General features: G+C 39.1%; 2 protein-coding genes across 3 annotated transcripts in view; both read left to right on the forward strand.

Moving 5' to 3' along the window:
- The window catches only part of LOC136425282 (uncharacterized), a 46,946-nt gene extending 45,694 nt beyond the window's left edge, over positions 1 to 1,252 (forward strand). The window contains exon 4 of one of the 2 annotated variants that reach the window (XM_066414118.1): positions 1,169 to 1,252. In XM_066414118.1, coding sequence (XP_066270215.1) covers positions 1,169 to 1,216 — 48 coding nt within the window. In that variant the 3' untranslated portion in view covers positions 1,217 to 1,252. The remainder of the gene's footprint in view (positions 1 to 1,168) is intronic. The other variant, XM_066414119.1, reaches the window with a different exon arrangement.
- LOC136425281 (synaptic vesicle glycoprotein 2C-like) overlaps positions 1,250 to 22,288 on the forward strand; it is a 28,677-nt gene continuing 7,638 nt past the window's right edge. The window contains exons 1-5 of the mRNA XM_066414117.1: positions 1,250 to 2,166; positions 16,810 to 16,990; positions 19,678 to 19,829; positions 20,703 to 20,827; positions 21,545 to 21,628. Of these exons, the coding sequence (XP_066270214.1) occupies positions 1,794 to 2,166; positions 16,810 to 16,990; positions 19,678 to 19,829; positions 20,703 to 20,827; positions 21,545 to 21,628 (915 nt within the window). The 5' untranslated portion in view covers positions 1,250 to 1,793. The remainder of the gene's footprint in view (positions 2,167 to 16,809; positions 16,991 to 19,677; positions 19,830 to 20,702; positions 20,828 to 21,544; positions 21,629 to 22,288) is intronic.

Below are 22,288 nucleotides of genomic sequence, written 5' to 3' on the forward strand. Positions count from 1 at the left end.
TTCTAGTCATTCCTACACATAGTAAGTTTCAATAACACTATACCATTACATATCAACATTAAAGGAGCAAAGGTACGATGTCGTTGTGGTGAGAACTGATATAAAATCCAAGCGCTAATAGACTGATCCTGACTGTCCATCACAATTAGCGGTTCAACCAATGAGAGAGTGACTGCATGTCCGTCAAATATTAGCATTTTTATGTCTTAATTTTGCATTTCTACATTTTGACGGAGGTGGGCGGGGCAATGTTATCGGTCTATTTACAGTAGGCGCGTGAAACTAAAAGATCACCATGTAGCTTTTTTTGTGCCGCTTTTGAGCACTTTTGATAAGAAATCCTCACGCAAATGTGGTAAACGGTGGCATTATATGTCAATTTCATAAAGATTACAGCAACTAGAATATTTCCAGTTTTTAAGCTTCATAAAATGCTCTGGGTGCCTTTAAAGTGTGCAGTGATTTTAGAATATATGACTCATAAACACTAGATTGAATAAGGACATATTGAATATATTCTCATGTATATTAGAATACTTCTGTCTAGTTGAAGCTAGCAAAGCCTTGACTTTTTGGTCCCCAAATTGAAATAGTTTTTAGCAATTTTGAGCTCCATTAGTTTAATCCCTAATGATGATTAGAGGCATGAAAACAATTAGCTGTATCATCTATTAATGTATGCAAATGTACCAATTTTATGCGTAACCACGTAGCTATGTTTTTGGCATGTCCCCCCTTAAACACATAAACTGATGTCTATATTTGTGTCATGAATATTGATACTAAAATTATGTTTTTTCCATAGTATTTCCTGTAACCATAATTAGATTTATTCAGGCCTGTGTTTTTGCATGTAGCCCCGTGTCAAATGTGCTTAGCCGAATGATAAATGGATTTCTGTTGTTTATGCCCTAGGCCCTACCATCCCCTCTGTCAACACAGTGGACTAGTCCATCTCAGCTCTTATCGACCTCTTGACTTCCCAAACGGGGGTGAGCAGGGTGATATTTACCACCCTGACGATATAACGTATTGCCGCCTCCCAGGTATCCCAGCAGGCCCGGCAGATTTGTGGCATCCCGTGGGATTCGTGACGTCAAGCGGGGTTTCACACGCACCGCCGCCCTCCCCTTCTCGCCGTAATCACCTCTCCTTCTCTCTCCTACAGGATCCGAGTCTCCGCAGCCAACCGGGCGTCAGCTCTCCCAGCGTTTGAGTAAGACTCCACACGATAACGTCGCGGGAGTTTGGATTATAGACAGGGAGATTTTCGATCGGAAAAGCTTCCCAGCCCCAATCACTGTAATTCTGCCCTTGAAGAAGGTCACATTGAGAATTTTCTACCTTCAATGAAAGGACCTCGTTAGAAGGATTGCTGTAAATAACCACTGTACGCGGGAAAGGGGATCGTTGCCGTGTCGTAAGAGAGACGCACATCGGAAACCGACCTCGTCTGTATGCAACGCTGCGACGCTTCATCCTTGAGGAAGGTTACGATCGGTGTTATCTGCCATCAGCTGTCCGTGATTGAGATGCAGCGTAGCATCCCCCCATTCTGAGCTGCCCGGATATTCTCTCAGTCTGCTCAGGTGAGCAATCGCTGCATGGAGTCACCGGCAAAATCACCGGGCAACAAGATTTGTGGCCAACGGGAATGAGTTCTGGAATGACATTACGGAGAGCTGTAATTCCACTGTGAATTCAGCACCCATTATTGAGGAACGCCGCATCAATAATTCATTACCCAACTCTCACTGTATAGGCAGCGCGTTTGCAATCCTCACTGACACAACATGGAAAACGACGAATTCTCAAAAAGGTCGGAGAAGCTCGGGTTGGTGGATCGGGAGGGAAATCGCTCGTACACGCAACCTCAGCCCGAACTAGACGGCGAGCTGAAGAAGGATCCAGAAAAGGACATTGATACAACGAAACCCATTAAACCTCCCAAGGATGTGGTACCAGATCTCTCCCCAACCACCCAACTTGCACAGGACTATGAGAATGCCCTACAAGAGGCAGGGTTTGGGAGGTACCAGTGGACACTATTTGCTGCCCTGGGCATGGGCCTGGCGGCGGACGGAGTAGAAATATTCGTGGTGGGATTCGTGCTCCCAAGTGCAGAACGTGACCTCTGTCTCTCTGACCAAAGGAAAGGATGGCTAGGTAAGCAGATTTTGTCTCTTGCTTCTTATTGGGGATGCTTTAGACCACAAATGTACCAAGTTATTTCCTTGTTTTTCGGACATTTTGAAATAAATATTTAGCAAGAGAAAACCAGGAGAAAAACTATATGTTCATATTATGAATACATTCACATCCTAAAACTATGTGTGCTAAGGTACAGTAACATTTCTCTGTTGATTTTTCAGTTATCAATATTAAGCGTTTTGTGATTTCTACATCTCATAGCTAACTATTTGAATTGGTCTTGCCATCATAAAAAGGCCATGTTTTGACAATTTTGAAACCATAAATGATTGTATACCATAATGATTGCATACATGGGACTGATTAGCTCTGTTTACGTAAACGACAGGTTGAAAAATGAGAAGGCACATCATTGGAACTCCTTTGTGGTCAGGAAAGCATCAAACAGGATCAGCCATTTTTACATGGGGTTAACCCTGCAGGTCTTTGAAGACAACGAATCACAAATGTGGGTTAACCCTGTAAGTCTTTCAGGACAACAAATCACAAAAATTAATGTGGGCTAATCCTGCAAGTCTTTCAAAACAGCGAATCACAAATGTGGGTTAACCCTGCAAGTCTTTCAGGACAACAAATCACAAACATGGGTTAACCCTGAAAGTCTTTCAGGACAACGAATCAGAAAGCCTCATTCTGATTAGCCTTGACAATGGGAAAGTAAAGAGTCAAAAACAGTCTGTCAGAATCTGCATAACTTTTGCATGAAATGAAGGTCAGGCTATAAGCTGAAATGCATTGGCTATGAATGGAAATTAGTCCTTCACTTTAATCATAGATTTTCAAGGACAGATTAATTTTCTCCATGAAAACTGATATTTTTGGTCAGTGAAAATATTCAACATGAAATTTTCATATGAAAATGAATATGTTATATGTAGCTTTAGATATGAAGGCTATATCTTCTACAATACATGGTCTTAAGTAAGACATATTCTCCTTTTTGTTAATAAAAAATAAATGTAGTGTGCATCCCCGGGGAAACTGATTTCCCAGCAGATATGATTATTAATTTACCAAATACATCACAGAATCTTTTCTCATAGCAATGATATTGCAAAATACTTCACCTAAATACCATTATGATATATGAAAAAGCAATTCTTAATACATTTCGCTTTGATTTATTTGATATCCTTTCCCACGGACAAACTAGCTTTGAAAAATTGCTTAGATGTCCCAAAGAGTTGCTTGAGGGAAGCCTCATTTTGCCAATTACATATACATCCCCGCATGTTGTACATGTATACCCCAAAGCCATTCAGTAGTGATGTATTGGCCAAGTGGGTATCATGGTAGTCATGTTACAGTACACAGAAGGAGACATGCGAGTTGCCTAAGGGTAATTTCCAGTAGCCTCTGCCTGCTAGAATGTTCTGCTGTAAATAGATCGGTATGAATTTATTTCTTTTAGAGGAGATCTCCCTTAAGCATTGGGTAAATTCAACCTTATTTTCCATCCCATGGTTTGGCCCCCGGGGGGTTGTTGTTTGAGTAGCCAGATCCTTTGCCTATTATAACTAAGCTTCTAAAGCTCAATGTGCATGCGTTAACCTACATGTGCCGACTAGGGGTTCCTCGAGGCTTCGTTTTGGACCACCCACTGACAGTTACATTTTGTACATGTATAATTTTGTACATGTATAATTACAATTTGCCTTGCCATTATGGGGGTGTTGGAATCCTCCCACAATTTCTAAATTCAATTTCTATGAATTTATTGTCTTCTTCTTTGCATTGGATGAGCAAAGAATCTGATATGGGAAATTTGACAAAAGTACAAGAAAAAATGAATATCTAACGTAAGCAATCAATGGGTAATGGCCAAGGAAAGACATCTTTTGTGTATTAGAGAAAGTGGAATCATACATTTTTGGAAAACCATACTTTGTAGAATCCAAATTCAGACTTTTATCATCATCATCAGATTTTTATACATGGACAAATACAACTTAGTTTGCCATAAGCAATGAAGTACCAGAAAACATGCTGTATCTCAATATTTATGACATGTTCAACATTAAAACTGAAGTGCCTAAACTTTATTAACCCATCAATTATGATGTGACATTACAGTATAAGTATTATGTAAAGCTACATGCAATGTAATTATTGTATGTTTAGCTGCTAAATACTGAGACAACATATGGGTAAATATAAGTCAAGTAGATAATGATATGCAGTATGCATTGTAATCATAATTACATTGTTATCAATGTAATGCATAATTAGTAGTACCATATGGTCTGACCAAATATATTCAGACATAGCCATAAATAGCCAACATGATATGATCATGATCGGACATGGCCATGGGGACAAAAAAGAACTGACAGATATTCATAATGACAAAACTGGAGTGAGGCCTCAAACTGAAGTTTTTTAATCGTATTACAAGCTTAACAGAGATTCTGGTTTAGATCTTGCATCAGAACCATGGCTGTCTCCATCTTTAATTTTTTTTCCGTCTCACTCATTGTTTGGCAGCCCATGTTGTTTATTTTTGTTGTTAAATCTGTCACTTTAAGTTTAGGAAAATACATTTTTGTCAATTTCTTGTCATGATTTTTCAGATTTTTTTGACAGATGGGGTGAATTTTTTTTTCCATCCCAGCAAGCAAATTTCCGTCCCAGCACAGAGGGACGGGTCCTGGAGACATCCATGATCAGAACACTGACTAATTTCATTAAATAAATAAACATATACTGTAGGCTCAAATTCACAATGTATTATAGTTAATTTCTGAGTACCAAAGCTGTGTATGATGACCTGACAATGCATGTTTCAAACCACAATTCGGACATTTCCAGATTTTTTTGCAAATTACTGGTAAGATTTTTTAGAACTGTCAATATTATAATAATAGAAAAATGAAAAGACTTTCAAGCCCTGACCACCTCCCATCCTTCCCTGTGTACCATTAATGAACCATCCCTGCCTGGCCACCCCTCCCGATGTACCAGTAATGAACCGTCCCTGCCTGGGCTCAGGTGTAAGGATGCCCCTTTAGAGGTCAACCCTTTCAGGGATTAATCAAGCACACAATTGCCACGGATCCTGCCAAATTATTTATAGGTGTGCCTGCCGCACAGTCGCATTGCAAAGCTTCGCAACGCAATCATTCCTCCGTTTGGTTTTATACGATCCTCGAGCGGGGTCAGGCGCTGATCCCAGAGCTTTGTCTGGCGTGCGGTTCCCTGATCCTAATGGCGGTAATGCTCCCTTCTAGGATGTCACTGAGCGATGGGGAGTCCATTCAGATTTTTCAAACGCTCTGCCTGTGATCTGTCACAGTGTGGGGAAAGTGCTCTAGTTTTCTGAGAATCTCTGGGCAACTTCTTTAATAATAATAATTCTTATGATAGGAATCAATAACTTTATTGAAAATTGATGCCAAGGGATAATTGCAAACAAAGCACAACAGCACAACATGGATTTTCTTGAAAGAGAAGAAAAATGGAATGCACACATTAGATATTAACTAAAAGTGGAATAACAACTATTCTAAATGTAGCTCTATTTAAGCTATCTAAGAATTTGACTTCGTTTCTTCATGCAACTTCATGTACATGTAGATAGTGTTATAATCATTAAGATGCACTTATTTCATAATAGCATTGCTGTGTGATGCATATTCTGCATATGGCTGCCAGGATTTAGAAAACTTAATTCAAATATTGAAAGATGAATTGAAATTCCTAAATTATAGTGAACCATATTTTCTTAAATTTATGTCCTTCAATACGCTTGGTGTTCTGTAATTGTAAAATGTGAATGCTTGTTATTTTAGTTCCTTTTGTATGGCACATACATACAAGTTGAGTAACAGTACAAATTACATTCTCCAGACAATGAAAATTGATGTTTCTCTCTAGTAATATTTTATGGAATAATGCCAAAGTCTTATTTCAAAAGAGTGCTCAGTAAGTCTTATCCAGCATTGAATAATTGAACGGCGCAATCTCTCTTCAGCATCTGTGACTAAAAACCTGTTAACTTCAGCTGGTACCTGTTTTGTGTCAAATGTTGGCTTTCATTGAACATGCGAATGTCGGAAGGAATGAATGCATGGGTTGATCGAAGAAATGAATGAATGAATGAATGTCATTGAGTGAATGTTCTATTTCAATGATAAAGTTTGATAAGGGTGTTCCAGAGCAGGTGCTATTTTGGGTTATCACACAGGCTTCTAATTGTATCAAAAAAATTGCTTACATACAATGTAGATTCATTCGAAAGCACTTTGTATGCGCCAAATGCTCTGCTACATTGATGAAGGTTAGACATCCAGGTAATATATATGATACGCCAAATTACAGTTACACAAGCAACTGGATATGATTTTGGATGTTTCAAGTACATAGCATCCACTACTTTTTGTCAGTGACTCTGAGCAAGATTTGTCAAACAGCAGGTTTTAACCATGTACTATGAATTGATATGCAAATAAAGAGAAGACAATTTTAGAATGTCTAATATTTGGTTGAAGGACACAAATTCAAAAAAACTCCTGGTCCATTCGCATTTAAACGTGTGTTTCTTTGCGTGGGTATGACATAAATAGAATACATGTACAACAAAATGTCAAAGAAACAAGGAACTGGATTATTTTGGCCTTCGATTCATCAGTACCCATCAGAATCACAAGACAGCGTCTACATCCATTGTAATCCCCTCCCCAGCACAGCCATCCTTCCAACTGCCAATCAGGAAAGGGGAGGAAAGATTGTGAGACAAGATTTGGGAGAGGAATTTTTCTTTTAACGAGTTTGCTCAGTGCAAGGCTAAAGAGCCCGCTTCTGGGCACTGAACTAAGTTGGTGGGAGATATACATGTAGATGACTTAATGCTGAACGTTGTTTTGAAAGCTTGTGGGTTGTATTTGGTAGGGAAACACTTATCAGGGAGAGAGTTCCAGGGAGAGAGTATCTCAGGATAAGGTAGGGTGTTTGGCCCAGAACCAAGAGCTCCTGGGTTTGAATCCTGTCTTGTCACCAATCTTGTGCCCTAGGGAAAGTCTCTTTGAGTGCCTAACTTCTGTTCAATGGAGGACCCCTGTTTGAGGACAGCCACACCTCAAGCATGTTAAAGAACCCACCACAGTTATCAAAAAGAGTTATAGGGGTCCTTCCCAGTGTGAGTGGATCAAACCTTACAGAAAACAGTACATGTATATAGGCTTCTTCAAGAAGTTGAAGTTGGTAGCCTCAAAAAGAATGAAGCAGCCATCTCAGTCAAAAAAGAATCGTCATGTTGTCGAAATGTGGCATTTGGCAATTGTTTACCTTCAAGTTGATTACAAAAATTATACCTTCAATGTGGGAGATTCCCCATTCTAATAAACTACCTTCCCGATATCCACCCACGATGTACCAGAGGTTGAATATTGATTTTGAATTGATGTTGAGCCCCACAGTGAAGCATATATTACAGTTATCTATTTCAATCTGACTTTCATCAAGATTTCCTAATGTATAACTTTCCTCAGGAGCATTCTTTCACATTAATATCAGAACTGCTTTCTAACTGTCTTGGGGCATTATTGTAAATGTCAAGAAAACATGAACTAGATATCTGATAAAAGGTTTGATTTCATATTTGGAAAGTGGCCAAAATATTTCCTATCACATTTTGTGATGCCGTAGAAATCTAATACAGATACATGTAGGGTGTTGTAGTTTTATGGATGGTGCAAGGGTCCTTCTGTTTTGTACCATAATGATCATGTTAATTGGTGTTTTTAGTACAATAATGACAATTCATAAATGTTATGGGGAAAATAAATGAAGTGAAAAAATATGAGACAGTACGGTCATGTACCTTTCCTTGTATGATTTTTAAAAAAAGGTAAAGTTATGCCATAACACCATGACTTAAGCACCAGGGACAGGTCAAATTTTAAAGTAAAGGTAAAGGTAGTCCCATAGCCTTTTTGAGGCCTTAAGGTCAGTGGGTTGTTATTCACTGTGTCCAGGGGACAGCATTGGAAGGCGGAGCCCATCTTTGCCCTTACACTGCATTTTGTTCCTGAAGGCTCAGTTGAAAACTTTGTCAAAGTAACAGCAAATACCTATTTTAACTAGATGCAGGGGAACCCACAAATCTAGCTTAAAGGAAAGCATAGCTTCTTTTAAACATGAGACTTCAGTTATTACTGTTGTGGTTTGTTTGTTTGTTTGTTTGGCTGATTTATTAAGATCTCCATTAGTGTTCAATATTAACAAATTTCACACTATTCTACCTGGAGACTGCTTACACATTAAATGCCTGCTGGTGTGGTAATGCAAAAATGTTTTATGACAGTGAACTTACAGTTAGTTTAAAAAAAGAATCTAAAATCTTTACTTATAGACATTAAAGATTCTTGTCTCAGTCATATTGATATTCTCATCACATTCTCAAGTTTACCCTCATCACATACACTAAGGAGTTTCTTGCATGCATCTGAGCCTGGGCTGTTATCCCTACATGAGTAGATTATGTGGTGCCATGCTGACTGAAGCTCTATAGGAAGATTTACGTCAAATTAAGATTCCAAGGAAATGGAATTATTGATCCCAACTGTCAGGCAGACTTAAAGCAGTAACTTGAGGTTAGGCCATCTTAAAACAGTAACTTGATGTTAGGCCATCTTAAAACAGTAACTTGAAGTTAGGCCATCTTAAAAGACTGTAACTTTAAGTTAGGGTATGTTGATTTGATTGTATGGATGACATACGCAAGTGCATCAATTTTCGTCCGTTTAAGAAAAAAAAAAATTTGGACCAAACTGTAAATCGTACAAGGTAGCTGCAAAATGAGCCGATGTTTGCCCTAAATTGCTAACAAATATTTCGGATTCTAATGTCATAGAGCACCAAAGTCAACTCCAAAGTCAAAGAAAGAGATGTGAAAGAACAGAAATGAAGAATCTATTATTCGGTATACCATAGATACTCATAGATATGTGTTTAGTCATTTGTTTAATCTTTCTGACCACTTAGATTTCATAATAAAGGCAACTTTTGTGGTTTGGGGGTTCTCAGTGGATGTCATCCATATAATCAAATTAACATAGCCTTATACCATGTTTCTACATGGAAAAATACATTCTTTATGTACTTAACGTATTGAGATAACATCCACATGAAAAGAAAAAATATCAACAGTCAATAACAAATGAAGCAACTGAGTTGTCTGACTTTTGCTATTTCCATTTTCTGCACCAAATGTTGCTTAGGAAAATTACCTTTTAAATGGACAGTACTGACTTTTCTTATTTGTTGAAACAATTTCCATACTCAAAGTTTACTTTCATACAAAATATATCATAATGTGGACAAGCAAATGATCAAAATATGGTTTGTTTGACCCTTGAATTTATAATTGGAATATAAACCACAATGTAAAAGTATGATTTGAATGACAACAAAACATATGTGAAAACATTTAAATATTAGCTCTTAACCTCTAAGTTCGTTGATCAATCTGTCAAATTTTTAATTGCTCAGCGGTATTACAGCCTCTAGACAAAAAGAGGTGTTAAAAATAAGAACATCAGAAAAAACAATATGATTATATTTCCTATTTACCAATCCCCCATGGGAAAGAGATCTGATAATTACTTCTGTCTCTAGTACGTTCACTTTACATTCAATGCACATTCAAGCTCAACACATCCGCATCCCAGCTATTTTCAGTGTTTCTAACCCAAGGTCAAATCTTTGAGTAATGAACATGTATAAAATCACATGACATTGAGAGCCCCCCTCCCCCTCTCCTCCCATTTGTAAAGCTGAAACCAATAAAAAGATCAGCTCTATTGTTATTGGAGTGGTTTACTGACTTTCATATTTCCCTGGGGTGCGTTTTTGTTTCCGGCAAGAACAGAGGAAACCTTCTGGGAATTAATTTTCAAGTCTAAATTATATAACTGAAAGCAAAGGTGATATGATTAGAATAAAGGCAGTGGTATATTCAATTAAGATGAATATTGTGATTTATTAGCAATGAAGGTCAAAGTAGTATGCTTGTTCATATAGGCCTTTTTCTATCGTGTAGACTGCATTTTTTTGTATTCTGAAAATCAAATGCTTCATTGCTTTGCAATTGGCTTTTTTATAGACTTTTTCGATCATATCATAAAGTAAAGGTCCATATAAAATGGCCCATCTGTGTCTTTTGATGCATTCAAGGACATTAGATTGATAATAAATCAAAAGATGGTTGTTGTGCAGTATAAAATCTATTCCACAGAATTTCAGGATAGATCTCTAGTCAAACCACAAGACTTCTTAAGAGAGATAAATTGTTAAGGCTTTGTAATAAATTTCAATGTATGCCGCTGTGTTCAAATCCCCTTGGCGCAACTACAGCATACAAAATAGGTAGCATCTTGATTTATTAAGAACACCCACTGTGCACGGTTTGCGAACACAGCGTTAGCTAAAGCGGGTATTTCACTGGACCCGCGGCACATTGGCGACCTCGCTGCGACCAAGTGATTTGACAAAGCACTCAACGAATTTCATCGTTGAAAACAAATCTTTTTTCGCTTTGTTTTGTTGTCTTTTTAGTCATACTTGTACGTTTTTCATGATAAGACCATTATAAAGTCAAGGGTAATTAACACAGGTCCAATTTAGGACGCAGCAAAGCTACCAGCGTGCAGCTTCAGTACTAGTGAGATACCCGCTTAAAGGAAACCCAAGCAATGTTAGGGCCCGAAAATCGGATTTTGAAAGTCAATTTATTTCGTCATTTCTATACATGATTAGTTCAAACAGCACTATCACAATGTATAGCGACATCATGGAAAAATACAACGTCATTTTGATGTGAGAACTAACTGAAAATCATCGCCGGGGTTTTTGTAGGCTCGCAAAACTAAGGGAATCATCATACAGAACGTTTTTGCATGGTTTTAAAATGTTCAAAGAATGAAGTTACTACGCAAATGTGCTAAATAATGTTAGCAAATGTCACTACCATAAAGATTTCAGCCTTGTTTTTCCATATTTTTGGCCCTAATATCGCTTTGGTTGCCTTTAAAGGGATCTCCCCAAGAGCCAGATATTCACAGATGAGAGACCCAGGAATTGATAAATTGCGGAGGACAAATCTTCTTTAAGCTGATTTATTGGCCAGCGGTGTCGTGTAGAATTTCAGAATACGGAGACAGCTTAGGCCCCCCCGATGGCCAGGTTTTCTGAGAAACAAGATGTTGAGACCACGCTATGGGGGCGTATTTATTATGCAGGACATAACTTGATTTACTCGTGTGCCGCAGCTTTGTGTTTAGGTTCTCATGTGAGTCGTTTGTCAGATGCGCCGGGTGGCAGGGCCATCTGTCGTGCTATTACCGTAAATATGGAAACTTTCGTGGTGGTTTAATTTTCGCCGTTTTTGTAATGAGCTCTCCGCGGCAAATTCGTGACACCCCAAATGTGCGTTTCCAATGTATTACTACAGAATTGTTTTGATCGCATATTTAAAACACTGTAAAAAACTAATTTTCCCTCCTACTGCAAAGTAAAACCACCATGAAGGTAAGTGAATTAATTTTGAATTTGTACTGACTCCATGCAGTTTGAACTCAGCATGGTTTGTGATCAAAGTCTTTCAGCTTGACGATTCAATCAAGATATAATGAATCAGAACCTTCTCGCATCTTATATCATAATTTGAACGATGTCTGTGCAAGATATGTTGCACTTTTGTCTTCCTTTCCATTTCTTAATTTCTTAACCCAACATTTTTCTGGTCGTTTTTTCTCCCCATTGCTGACTGCATGCATTATCATAATGTTCTGAAACTATTATTTTGGTAAAACAATTTTTTGCCACACATGGCAATATGACATGGAAATGGAACTGTCTAGTTGCTACACTTACATGTACATGGACATTGTAAGCAGTGAATGTAACTTCCAAGCTATGTTTAAGACTATCTGTAAATGAGGTTGCCCTTACAGTAAGTAAATCTGCTACTTCCCTATTTCGAGCATGGGGCAAAGGATACCTGTATCATTCTGTATCTACATTTTGTATACAGCCTGTGTAACCGCCATTCGATGTAACACACCAGCTTCACAGGCACGCGGTACGGCAGCAGCTGGTTATATTACAGCAAACTTTGAATGGGGACTTAAAGCTGGTAGACCCAATTGAGGGTTTAACTTGAGATGTTAGCCTGAGGCATCAAACCTTTGCACACAGATTTAAGGAACCCAAGACACTTATTGAGAAGAGTAGGGTTAAAATCAGCATATAGCTAATGGTACTGTATGTATGATGAATCGCTTAATCTGTTACAAGTGACAGTGCCTGTAAATCACAAACCAGTGACTCATCATTCTCAACACCGTTAGGTCTTTGATTACTTATATGGTCACCTGTCAATGAAGTAATCTGTGAAATATCTATTGGTAAGATTTACATTAAAGGGATTTCCGTAGCTTAACTGGTCCTTGTTGAGCTTCTAGTTTAAATGTAGTTGGTAACTGGGAGACCCCAGTTCAAATCCTGGGAAGGGCTTCTCGGTTGGGGCTGCACCCTCTTTGGCGTAAAATGGGGGTCCTGTGTTTGAGGAGGCTATAGGGAATGCGTTAGTAACCCCTCCCTGTAAAAATATACCCTGCTACTAAAACAGCAAGGAAACGTGAATACATATGATTGTGTGCTAGGCACTACAATGTGAATAACAACAACAAGATTGAACCTCCAATAACATCAATCCGCCGGGTTACATAAATCTGCCACTTTGAAAAACAACGAGTTTGAGAGATCTTCAGTGCAGCACCCCCAGGTATGCAAAGTTTAAATAATTATACAGGAGTTCATTATACTGGGAGATGTTGGGTTGGAGATCTGTTTAGACATATCTTTTCAGGGTGGCGGCATTATGTACCCTGGTGGAATTATGTTAGTAGATGCTACATGGTAAATAGCTATGATTATAAAATGTAGCGAAATTGGTGCATTGAAATGGGAAAAATGATATCAAACATGCACACATCTTAATTCAACAGTGTAGCTAGGGTGCCTCAGAATTCCAATGCTCGGGGACATCTTAAAGGAAGAATTATCACATCCCCAAGGGTTCTTGATAGGAACTATCTTGTCATCAATTTCGATACATTACACTAAGCAGCACGCCTCTGCGACTATCTGAGAGACAGAAAGTGCTTTTAGCTTGAGAAAAGCCTGCGGGTCCTCCAAGGAGTCATTCACTCCGTCTTGCAACACGCTGAGGTCAGTCTCTTCAAGAAGGCTATCAGGGACTTGAGACGCGGTGGCACCACATCTGTCTGTGTCAGGACCCTGACTTAAGGGGTGGATCTTAAGACGCGAGGGTCAAAGGGTTAGGAACAGGATCCATCTTCGTTGTCGACACCTGAATCCGAATGAGAGGAGAAGAGCTGATGGGGTGTCTGATGGATTTTATCAGTGGCTACATCTTATGTGGAGTGTTCGGCTCAGAACCAAGCGGTCCCGGGTTCAAATCCTGCCATGTCAGCGATATTGTGCCCTTGGGAAAGGCACTTTACTCAACCTTCCTCACTTCACTTGGGTGAAAATGAGTACCTAGCTTCGGTTAGGGACGTCCCTCGGATAAGAGGTTAACTGGAGGTCTTGAGTTTGAGGAGAGCCACACCTCGAGCATGTAACAGAACCTGCCACACTTATCGAAAAAGAGTAGGGGTCCTTCCCGGTGTGAGTGGATCAAACCTTACAGTCTTGTGTACATCTTATGTACTGTGCTTAGAGAAGAAGAAGAAGAAGAAACTTGAGTAAAGCCCCTTTTAGGGAAACACTGGTGTAATGGCCTTGTGGGTAGAGTGCTCACTTTGTATTCCGGAGGTTGTGGATTCAAACCCCGCTCAGGTTATACCAAAGACTTTAAAAAACTTACTTGCTAATCAGTGAGCACTTATAAGAAAGAGCGCACACCACTATAAGTGGACTGACTCCCTACTGTAGTGCTTGCACCACTGTGTGGCTCAAGGGCTATAGAAATGGAAAAGAGCACCGTCCTATTCATGGAAAAAAATTCTAACTACATGTATAACTAATCCCTGGTCCAGATGACCTTAGAAGCTAAAATTCAGCCAATATTAGGAAATAATCCTCTTCATTGGATAAATAAGACTTCTTGTTACAGCTCTTATGTCTGAAACTATGCCTTTTTTACCTGCCTCAAAAAAATTGCCAAACGTATGATTATGATATATCTATAGGCTATCCAGTTTTACTCATCAACTGATGTAATCTATTACAGTCTGCAATCTCTAGAACAGCCATAGGTGCCTTGCAATAAATTACATCCACAGCATTGCTATGTAGAGCCAGTAGATTTATTCCATTCCCAGTGGATTGCAAAGTAGGACAGAATTGATCTACTCTCAGAAAAATAGGACATGATGAAAGCCTGTAGATATCCGCTTAAGTGCCCAATGCATGTGTAAGTGTTGTGGTCCTAAGATTGGTAAGCCTTAATCTGAAATCTTGCTCTAGTTTTTAAAGAGCCAAAAATTAAGAAAGGGAATTTGAAAATTGTAGTTTTATTATCATTTGATTAACAGATTAATGTGTTAGTTGATAGATGAAATTTATTTCAATTTGGCCCTTTTTGGTCTGACAAGCGTTCAAATGTCACAACATGGCTCTTAATATGATTTAGCCAATATTTTTTCTGATTATAATATTATTTCTTTGGTTAATGGGTAATTACTATTAACAGCAATTTAAGAAGACATTTCTGATCCATTACAGAAAACACAAGCAAATTTTTCCCATGTGTTTTAAACTTTGTGATCCCCATTTGTAAAGCTATAAATCACAAAGTAGACGTTATGACTTACTATGGCATCCATATGTACCATAACATATCACCAGCCCCAGGATGATTCCCCCTCTGCTTTAATACCCTTAAAGCTTAATCAGCTCAGACATTCACCCCATCTATAGTCTTTCCCCAGGCGACATCTATGTGTTCTGATGGACCATCGTCTTCTGATAGGGTGATTCTATTTTGCGTCCGTTACAGTACCCCTGGTAACTGTTATTCCGCAGTGCTAAATGATGTGAAGGGCCTTTATACAGAAAACGCAATCTGTCATGGATATAGCCATCTTATTGCAGTGGTGTGGAAAGGATAGTAACTTTGTGTAATGTTTTCTGGCATGGCTGAGTTGGTAGACTAGCGGACACAGGATCAAGAAGTTATTGGTTTTATTCCCGGCATTCCTGACTAGATGTTGTGTCCTTGGGAAAGGAACTTAACGTGACTTTTCTCACTTTACCCATGTATAGATGGGTACCTGATTTCGGTTGGGGACGTAAAAATTTGTGGAAGGAGAAGAACAGTAATTGTTTCAGCACCAAGGAAAGGGCCTATGAAATATTGTTATTTTCTAAATTTCTTCCTATTTTACATAACTATACAGCATATTCCTGAGGTTTAATGGTCAGAATGGAATTTTAAAACCCCTGTGTGTATTACTTGTCAAGATTTTGAAGTTATATGTAGGTATAGATTTCAAGCCTGGAAGATAGGCTTATCAGCTTTTGATGACCTATTCTATTTGATGATAATGTTTTTGTTTTATGTTGTGCGCCCAAATTGTTTTCTATGCCCTAGAATTTTTAGGTTGAGTGCACCTATTCTAAAAATGAATTTTGAGCCCCCCTGTGACTTCATTTGAGCTCACAGCACTTGAATTTCACAGTAAGATGAAAATCAGTTTGCTTGTTTGGGGTTTGTAGCTGAAACAACGCCAGTAATGTAATGTTTGCAGTGTGACGTATTTGCAGTTAGCAAATATTTCAGTATTTATAGTAAGCCTCTTGATTAAAGCTCTTTAAAAACTGATTACTTGACCCCAAAACTCATTACGTTGTAATTGTCTCCATAGTTATCACTAATGATGAACCGCTACACCATGATTACAGCTATTTTACTGGGACATTACTCTTTGACATGCACTGCACTCAAAAAAAAAGGAAGAAAGATTAAGAAAAATACAGAAATTTCCTGGTTGCTGTGATGGAAGATAATATAGTAGCTTGCTTAGTCAGTGGTTTGTGACTCTGCCACTCGACCAAGAAGAGAGGACTGAGTTTGAATCCTGGCTGTGTTGCTGACCCACAGTCACGCTACTGGAAAGGGCCGCAGTCCTTAGGATGGGACGTTAAGCCATGGTCCACTGTTCATGATCATTGTGCTTGTCAAAAGAGCTGGGAGAATTTCCCTGGTACATTGAACCTGTAACTACTGTAAATAGTGTCTGTCTTCTCTGTCATGACCAGTGGAAGAGTAGCTCTTATGAGCTAAATGGGATTGAAATCGCTATCAACATATTCACACTGCCTTTTCTTTATTCAAGGTGATATCATCTTTCCTGGCATGATGTTTCGATGTTAAGCCATGGTCCACTGTTAATTGTGCTTGTCGAAAAGAGCTGGGAGAATTTCCCCGGTACAATGAACCTGTAAATACTGTATATACTAGTGTCTGTCTTCTCTGTCATGACCAGTGGAAGAGTAGCTCTAGATCTCAAGAGAGTTTAACTGGATCGAAATCGCTATCAATATATTCACACTGCTTTTTCTTTATTAAAGGTGGCATCATCTTTCTCGGCATGATGTTTGGCGCGATCATCTGGGGCAGCGTGTCCGACAAGCTGGGGAGGAAAATAACGCTACTCATCGCTCTCGGCACCAACGCGCTCTTCGCCCTGATCTCAGCGTTCTCCACGGGATACGCCTTCTTCATGTTTTGTCGCTTCTTCAGCGGGATAGGGTAAGTTTTTTGGCGACGCCTCAGGGGCGAGCCAAATGATATAGTATTGTGTGCAGATTGCAACTATTCTAGGAATTGTACAGGCATGTGTCCATAGGCATATTAAGACAATAAGAATGTTAGGAATGTTAGTCAGACAGAAAGCCTCCCTCGGGACATTCCTCCTAGATAACCTAGACAAGAAGCTACATCTGTCTACCAGATGTGCCAGGCTTATGTATACATGACCCATTTAAGACCTCAGCTCCACAGTGATATTGCTCTTTTCTAAAACAACGTGTGTCTGTTACAATGCTTTTAGACGCCCTAATGCTGGTCCTTACAACTGTAAGACTTAATGTCTTTCTTCGGGGAACAGGTCATAACTGCATCAACTCTGTACTGATAACGATTGTGCACACGCTGCTTCAGTTACCTATACAAGCAGATTAATTAATAAAGGGCATTAACCTCATTCATGACATTGGGAACATGTCCAAGCCAGATCGATCAATGAAAAAATTCACTGTCGCAAGGAAATTTAGCAAGCCAGTAGTACTAGTACTAGATTATCATCCTGCTGATAGGATGCCACTTTCTTGCTGATATAATCCTGTACACTTCCAAGAACACATGGGACACATTTTTACACAACAACATTTCTGGATTAAGATTCCCAGGCTGGCATTTCATTAGGGCTCCAGGAATTACTGGCAAATTCCTTTATGACTGGTGTTCCTGGTATTCCAGTGGGACTCGAATTCCATCCTGGGATTCCATCCCGGCATTCCATCCTGGGATTCCACCCTGGCATTCCATCCTGGCATTCCATCCTGGCATTCCATCCTTAAAGGTGCCCTAAGCAATATTAGGGCACTGAAAGTCACATATTCAAAATCAATCTTTTTCTGATTTCTATCCATAGTAAGTTTGGATAACACTATCCCATCGCATACCGACCATCATGGAGCAAAAATGCAATGTCGTTGTGTGGTGGGAACTCATTAAAAATCTGAGCACTTGGAGGCCATCCATCATTTCAAATCTTCCGAACTTGCACGATTCTGGCCGATAAGTCCCGAACGCTTCCAAAGAAATAATCACGTGGTCATGGCTCAATGTGCTTGGGCATTGTGACGTCACGCGGCCAGAAGTTACCGAAAATTGTCGACAGAAAACGGTTACGGCTGAATTCTGGGCTGATTTTTTGGGGGAACCAATAAATAGAATACTCCTTTTGTGGCTTCCTTCTGTGCTACTTTTAAACGCCCAAAGTATGAAATAATGATGCAGATGTGCTGATATGGGGAAGTAAATGTCAATTTCAACTTCACCAAACAGAATTGTTTTCCCCAGAATATTTCAAGTTTTACCCCCTGAAATCGCTTAGGGCACCTTTAAATCCTTAACTAGCATCCCTGGCTATTCACGCTCTAGAGGACTTAGTTCTATAGTTCAGGGAACATAAGTGTACAAGCTGTTGCATGGTGTACATGTATGCTGTGCCTGTTGGTAAGTGGACTATGATGTTAAAATTTGTGTAGATTTGGCTTAACATGTTGTTCATGTAAACAGCAGTCCTATCAGCGTAGAATAGTCATTTTGTATGGTGGGAACCCAGTCCATGGGCTGTTTTCAGTTGTCATGATCAGGCTGTGATGAAATCGATGTTCGTTCTGGCAATGGGGTGTGTCTGGTAGAATCTAGTGGAACTGTAGCTGTCTGTGTGTGTGCGTGTCTATGTCTGTGTGTGTGTGCGTGTCTATGTGTGTGTGTATTTGTCCAGTAGAACAGGTACCCGTCAGCCCTTTACGTAAGAAATCCTGTATGAACAGCACCACCTATCACTGTGCCCTAAGCAGGGTACAGTAAAAATTAAAACAGCAACCACCGTCGCCATGGCAATGTCTTTTTATCATTGCCAGTCTTGTTTAATCATTCTTTTCATTACGCTATTTGAAACGTCTGACCGTTTCCAGACTTTATCCATTTGCTTAATAGCTGTTACTTTGCGTATCTTATTACCTGGATGTCGAACCTTCATCTACGTATTCTTTTTCATTACTTTTCAAAATAATAATCGTTTTGCCATTTTCGTTCCAAAACATTTTATCAAAAACATGCAAGGAATATCAAATAAGAATATTGGACACAGTTATTGATTTTTATAAATTCTGTGTCAAAACCTCAATTTCCTTTGAATATGTATTGTCTTTGTCAGCAGCCTTTTGTGATAGCCACAGGCTAGTTTGGAAGCCCTGGCTGTGCTAGGGCCAGACAAAAACAAACTATCAAACTTTAGGACCAACTACGAAAAAGATAGATAAGGTCCAGGAAACAACAAAGTTGGATTGTGTAGTGACAACAAGAAAACAAATTAAACAAAACATAATAAACTAACTAATATCTACTAACATTATTCCACCAGGGTGCGTAATTCTGCCACCTTGAAAAGATATGTCCAAACAGATCTCCAACCAAACGTCCCCCAGTATAATACACCTGTATATCTAAACTGTGCATACCTGGGGGGTGCTGCACTAGAGATCTCTCAAACCCACCGTTTTTCAAAGTGGTGGATTTATGTAACCCGGCGATTTAATGTTAATGGAGGTTAATACTGTCCAACTTGTGGCAACGCCTCATCAGGGGCGAGCCTAATGGTAATTAAGTATTGTTTACAATGTTCCTTTTTTGTGTTATTCCAGGATTGGTGGTTCCATACCCATCATCTTTGCCTACTATAGCGAGTTCCTCCCTACTAACAAGCGTGGGGAGCACCTGAGCTGGCTGTGTCTGTTCTGGATGGCGGGAGGGGTCTACGCTTCCGGCTTCGCCTGGGCCATCATCCCTCATGCAGGTCAGGGGGCATTATAAGATTACATAAAATTTTACATTGTCCTATTCAACTTGTTGGTTGCTTTCTGGATGCAACCGTCTGAAATGATTTATAAAGAGATTTTTAGCTATTTCAAATTTATATATTTTTAGTTTTTGCGTCATCGTGAATCATGACCTGACATTTGGTATGGGTGTAGCTTTCACACTAGAGATGGGGGAGGGGAAGAGTCGATGTAGCTTGGGGGTATTTTTGAAAGAGTCCTTTGTTGCATGGGGGGTAAAATTTTGGGAGTGGGGTGAAGGTGTGATAGTCTATACATGTATGGGTAGAAGTTATTTCTGCAAAAGGCTGACATGGAGCAGTTTGTTTTACAAGGGGTGGGAGAGGTGTGAAATATGCTATATTTGCTTGCAAATGTTGCCTTTCTAGCTAGTTTTTGTATTTTTTAAAATATAATGTCCAGATGTTTGCCTTAATTATCTACATTCTACTGCTTAGTAGTACTCTTTAGATAGTTTGTCAGCCTTGGATTGTTTTATATATCGCTCATTCTCATTTAAATGTACACATTTTGTAATCTCCGTTACCGATTGAAATAAGACGTTCCTGGCATTAGGATATGCCACATATAAGATGTCAAACTGTAGTTTTTATGATGACTTAAAACTTTTCTAGCTTTTAAAAACGGCAATTTGGTACCTTATATGTGGCATATCTAAATGTCAGGAACGTCTTACTTCTAACGGTAACGGAGATTACAAAATGTGTACATTTAAATGAGAACGAGCGATATTGATTTCTTAACTATTCTATTTTCATTAAAAGAGCATTGATTAACTGATTATGTGAGGCTTCATTATCTACTCTAATTAACTGATGTTGTGTCTGTAGGTTGGGCCCTGAGCATGTCGGGTATCCACAGCTGGCGTATCTACGTGTTCGTGTGCTCCATCCCCTGTCTCCTGTCATTCATCTCGCTCTTCTTCATGCACGAAAGTCCACGCTTTCTTCTAGAGGTAAGTTTGTCATCTCATTACTGTAAAATTGATTCATTTATACTTCAACTGGGATAACAGTCAATAGGGGTGTTCCAGACTGGGTGATATTCTTGATTATCACAAGCTTCTGCTTGTATCACATCGATAGGCTTCCATTGAATATTTTGAATGTGCCGCAGTTGAAAATTTGAATACTGCTTCAGACGTTGGAAATGTTAAAAAGTTTTGTCTGAAGACACCAGATTTTCTTAAAATCCAGTGCATTTCGCATTGAAATGTGTGTTTTCTTGAATGGGTGAGTATGACATTTTGAATGAAATACATTTACACTGTGTGTTCTGCATCACCCTCGGTCCCATCCCTTCCATGGGTCATGCTAGTACCTTGGGTGGTACGGAATACACCATGCTGTATTCTATGTTTATTTTTGCAGTACTTCGTTTTGCAATCGGAGGAGAAAGAAGTCTTTCGTGATGCTTTAAGTTTGCGGTTTTAACAATTCTATACTAATAACAGGTAGTAATACAATGGAAACATGACACGTTCTCTGTGTCATGATTTTGTAGTGTCAAATGATGCAATAACTGTGAAAGCTAGACCACTGAAAATATTTCAAGATTTACAGCATACAATTTTTATTAATGTGTCTGATGTTGATGTCTTGAGTATAACATAATGATGTGTGAACAGGAGACCTCAACAACCAGTTCTTGTTTCTTTGTCCCCCCCTTCCAGGTCAACCAGCATGACGAGGCCATCAAGATCCTGAAGAAGGTCCACGACGTCAACCATCGCTTTCAGGAGGAGCTGGTCTATCAGGTCAGGCAGAAGGGTTTTATCTGTTCTACAGACCTACAGCTGAAGAACTATCTGTTCTATATACCTGATTCTATCTGTCCTATAGATCTGTCAGGTTTAGCTAAAATCATTCCATCTGTGCTATAGACCTATGAAATGTAGTAACAGTAACTGTTCTTATTCTGTTTTATAGACCTGGTTCGAATTCTATCTGGTCTATAGACCTGGTTCTACCAGTATTGGTTCTATAGACCAGGTTCTATCTGTTCTATAGACCAGGTTCTATCTGTTCTATAGACCAGTTTCTATCTGTTCTATAGACCAGGTTCTATCTGTTCTATAGACCAGGTTCTATCTGTTCTATAGACCAGGTTCTATTTGTTTAATAGACAGGTGGTTCTATCTAGATCTGTTCTATAGACCTGATCCTATTGGTTCTATACATCTGGTTCTATCTGTTCTATAGACCTGGATCTATCTGTTCTATAGACCTAGTTCTATCTTTTCTATAAACCTTGTTCTATTTGTTCTACAGACCTGGTTTCATTTGTTTCATAGATCTGTCAGGTCTGGCTAGGATCATCATGATCATATTCTTATCAAGGTTCTGTCTGTTCTATGAGCCTGGTTCTTCCTTTTGTATAGAGCTGTTAGGTCTTATTGGAATGGTTCTATGAGAAC

The sequence above is a fragment of the Branchiostoma lanceolatum genome, chromosome 19 (genome assembly GCF_035083965.1).
Source record: "Branchiostoma lanceolatum isolate klBraLanc5 chromosome 19, klBraLanc5.hap2, whole genome shotgun sequence".
Taxonomy (NCBI): Eukaryota; Metazoa; Chordata; class Leptocardii; order Amphioxiformes; family Branchiostomatidae; genus Branchiostoma; species Branchiostoma lanceolatum.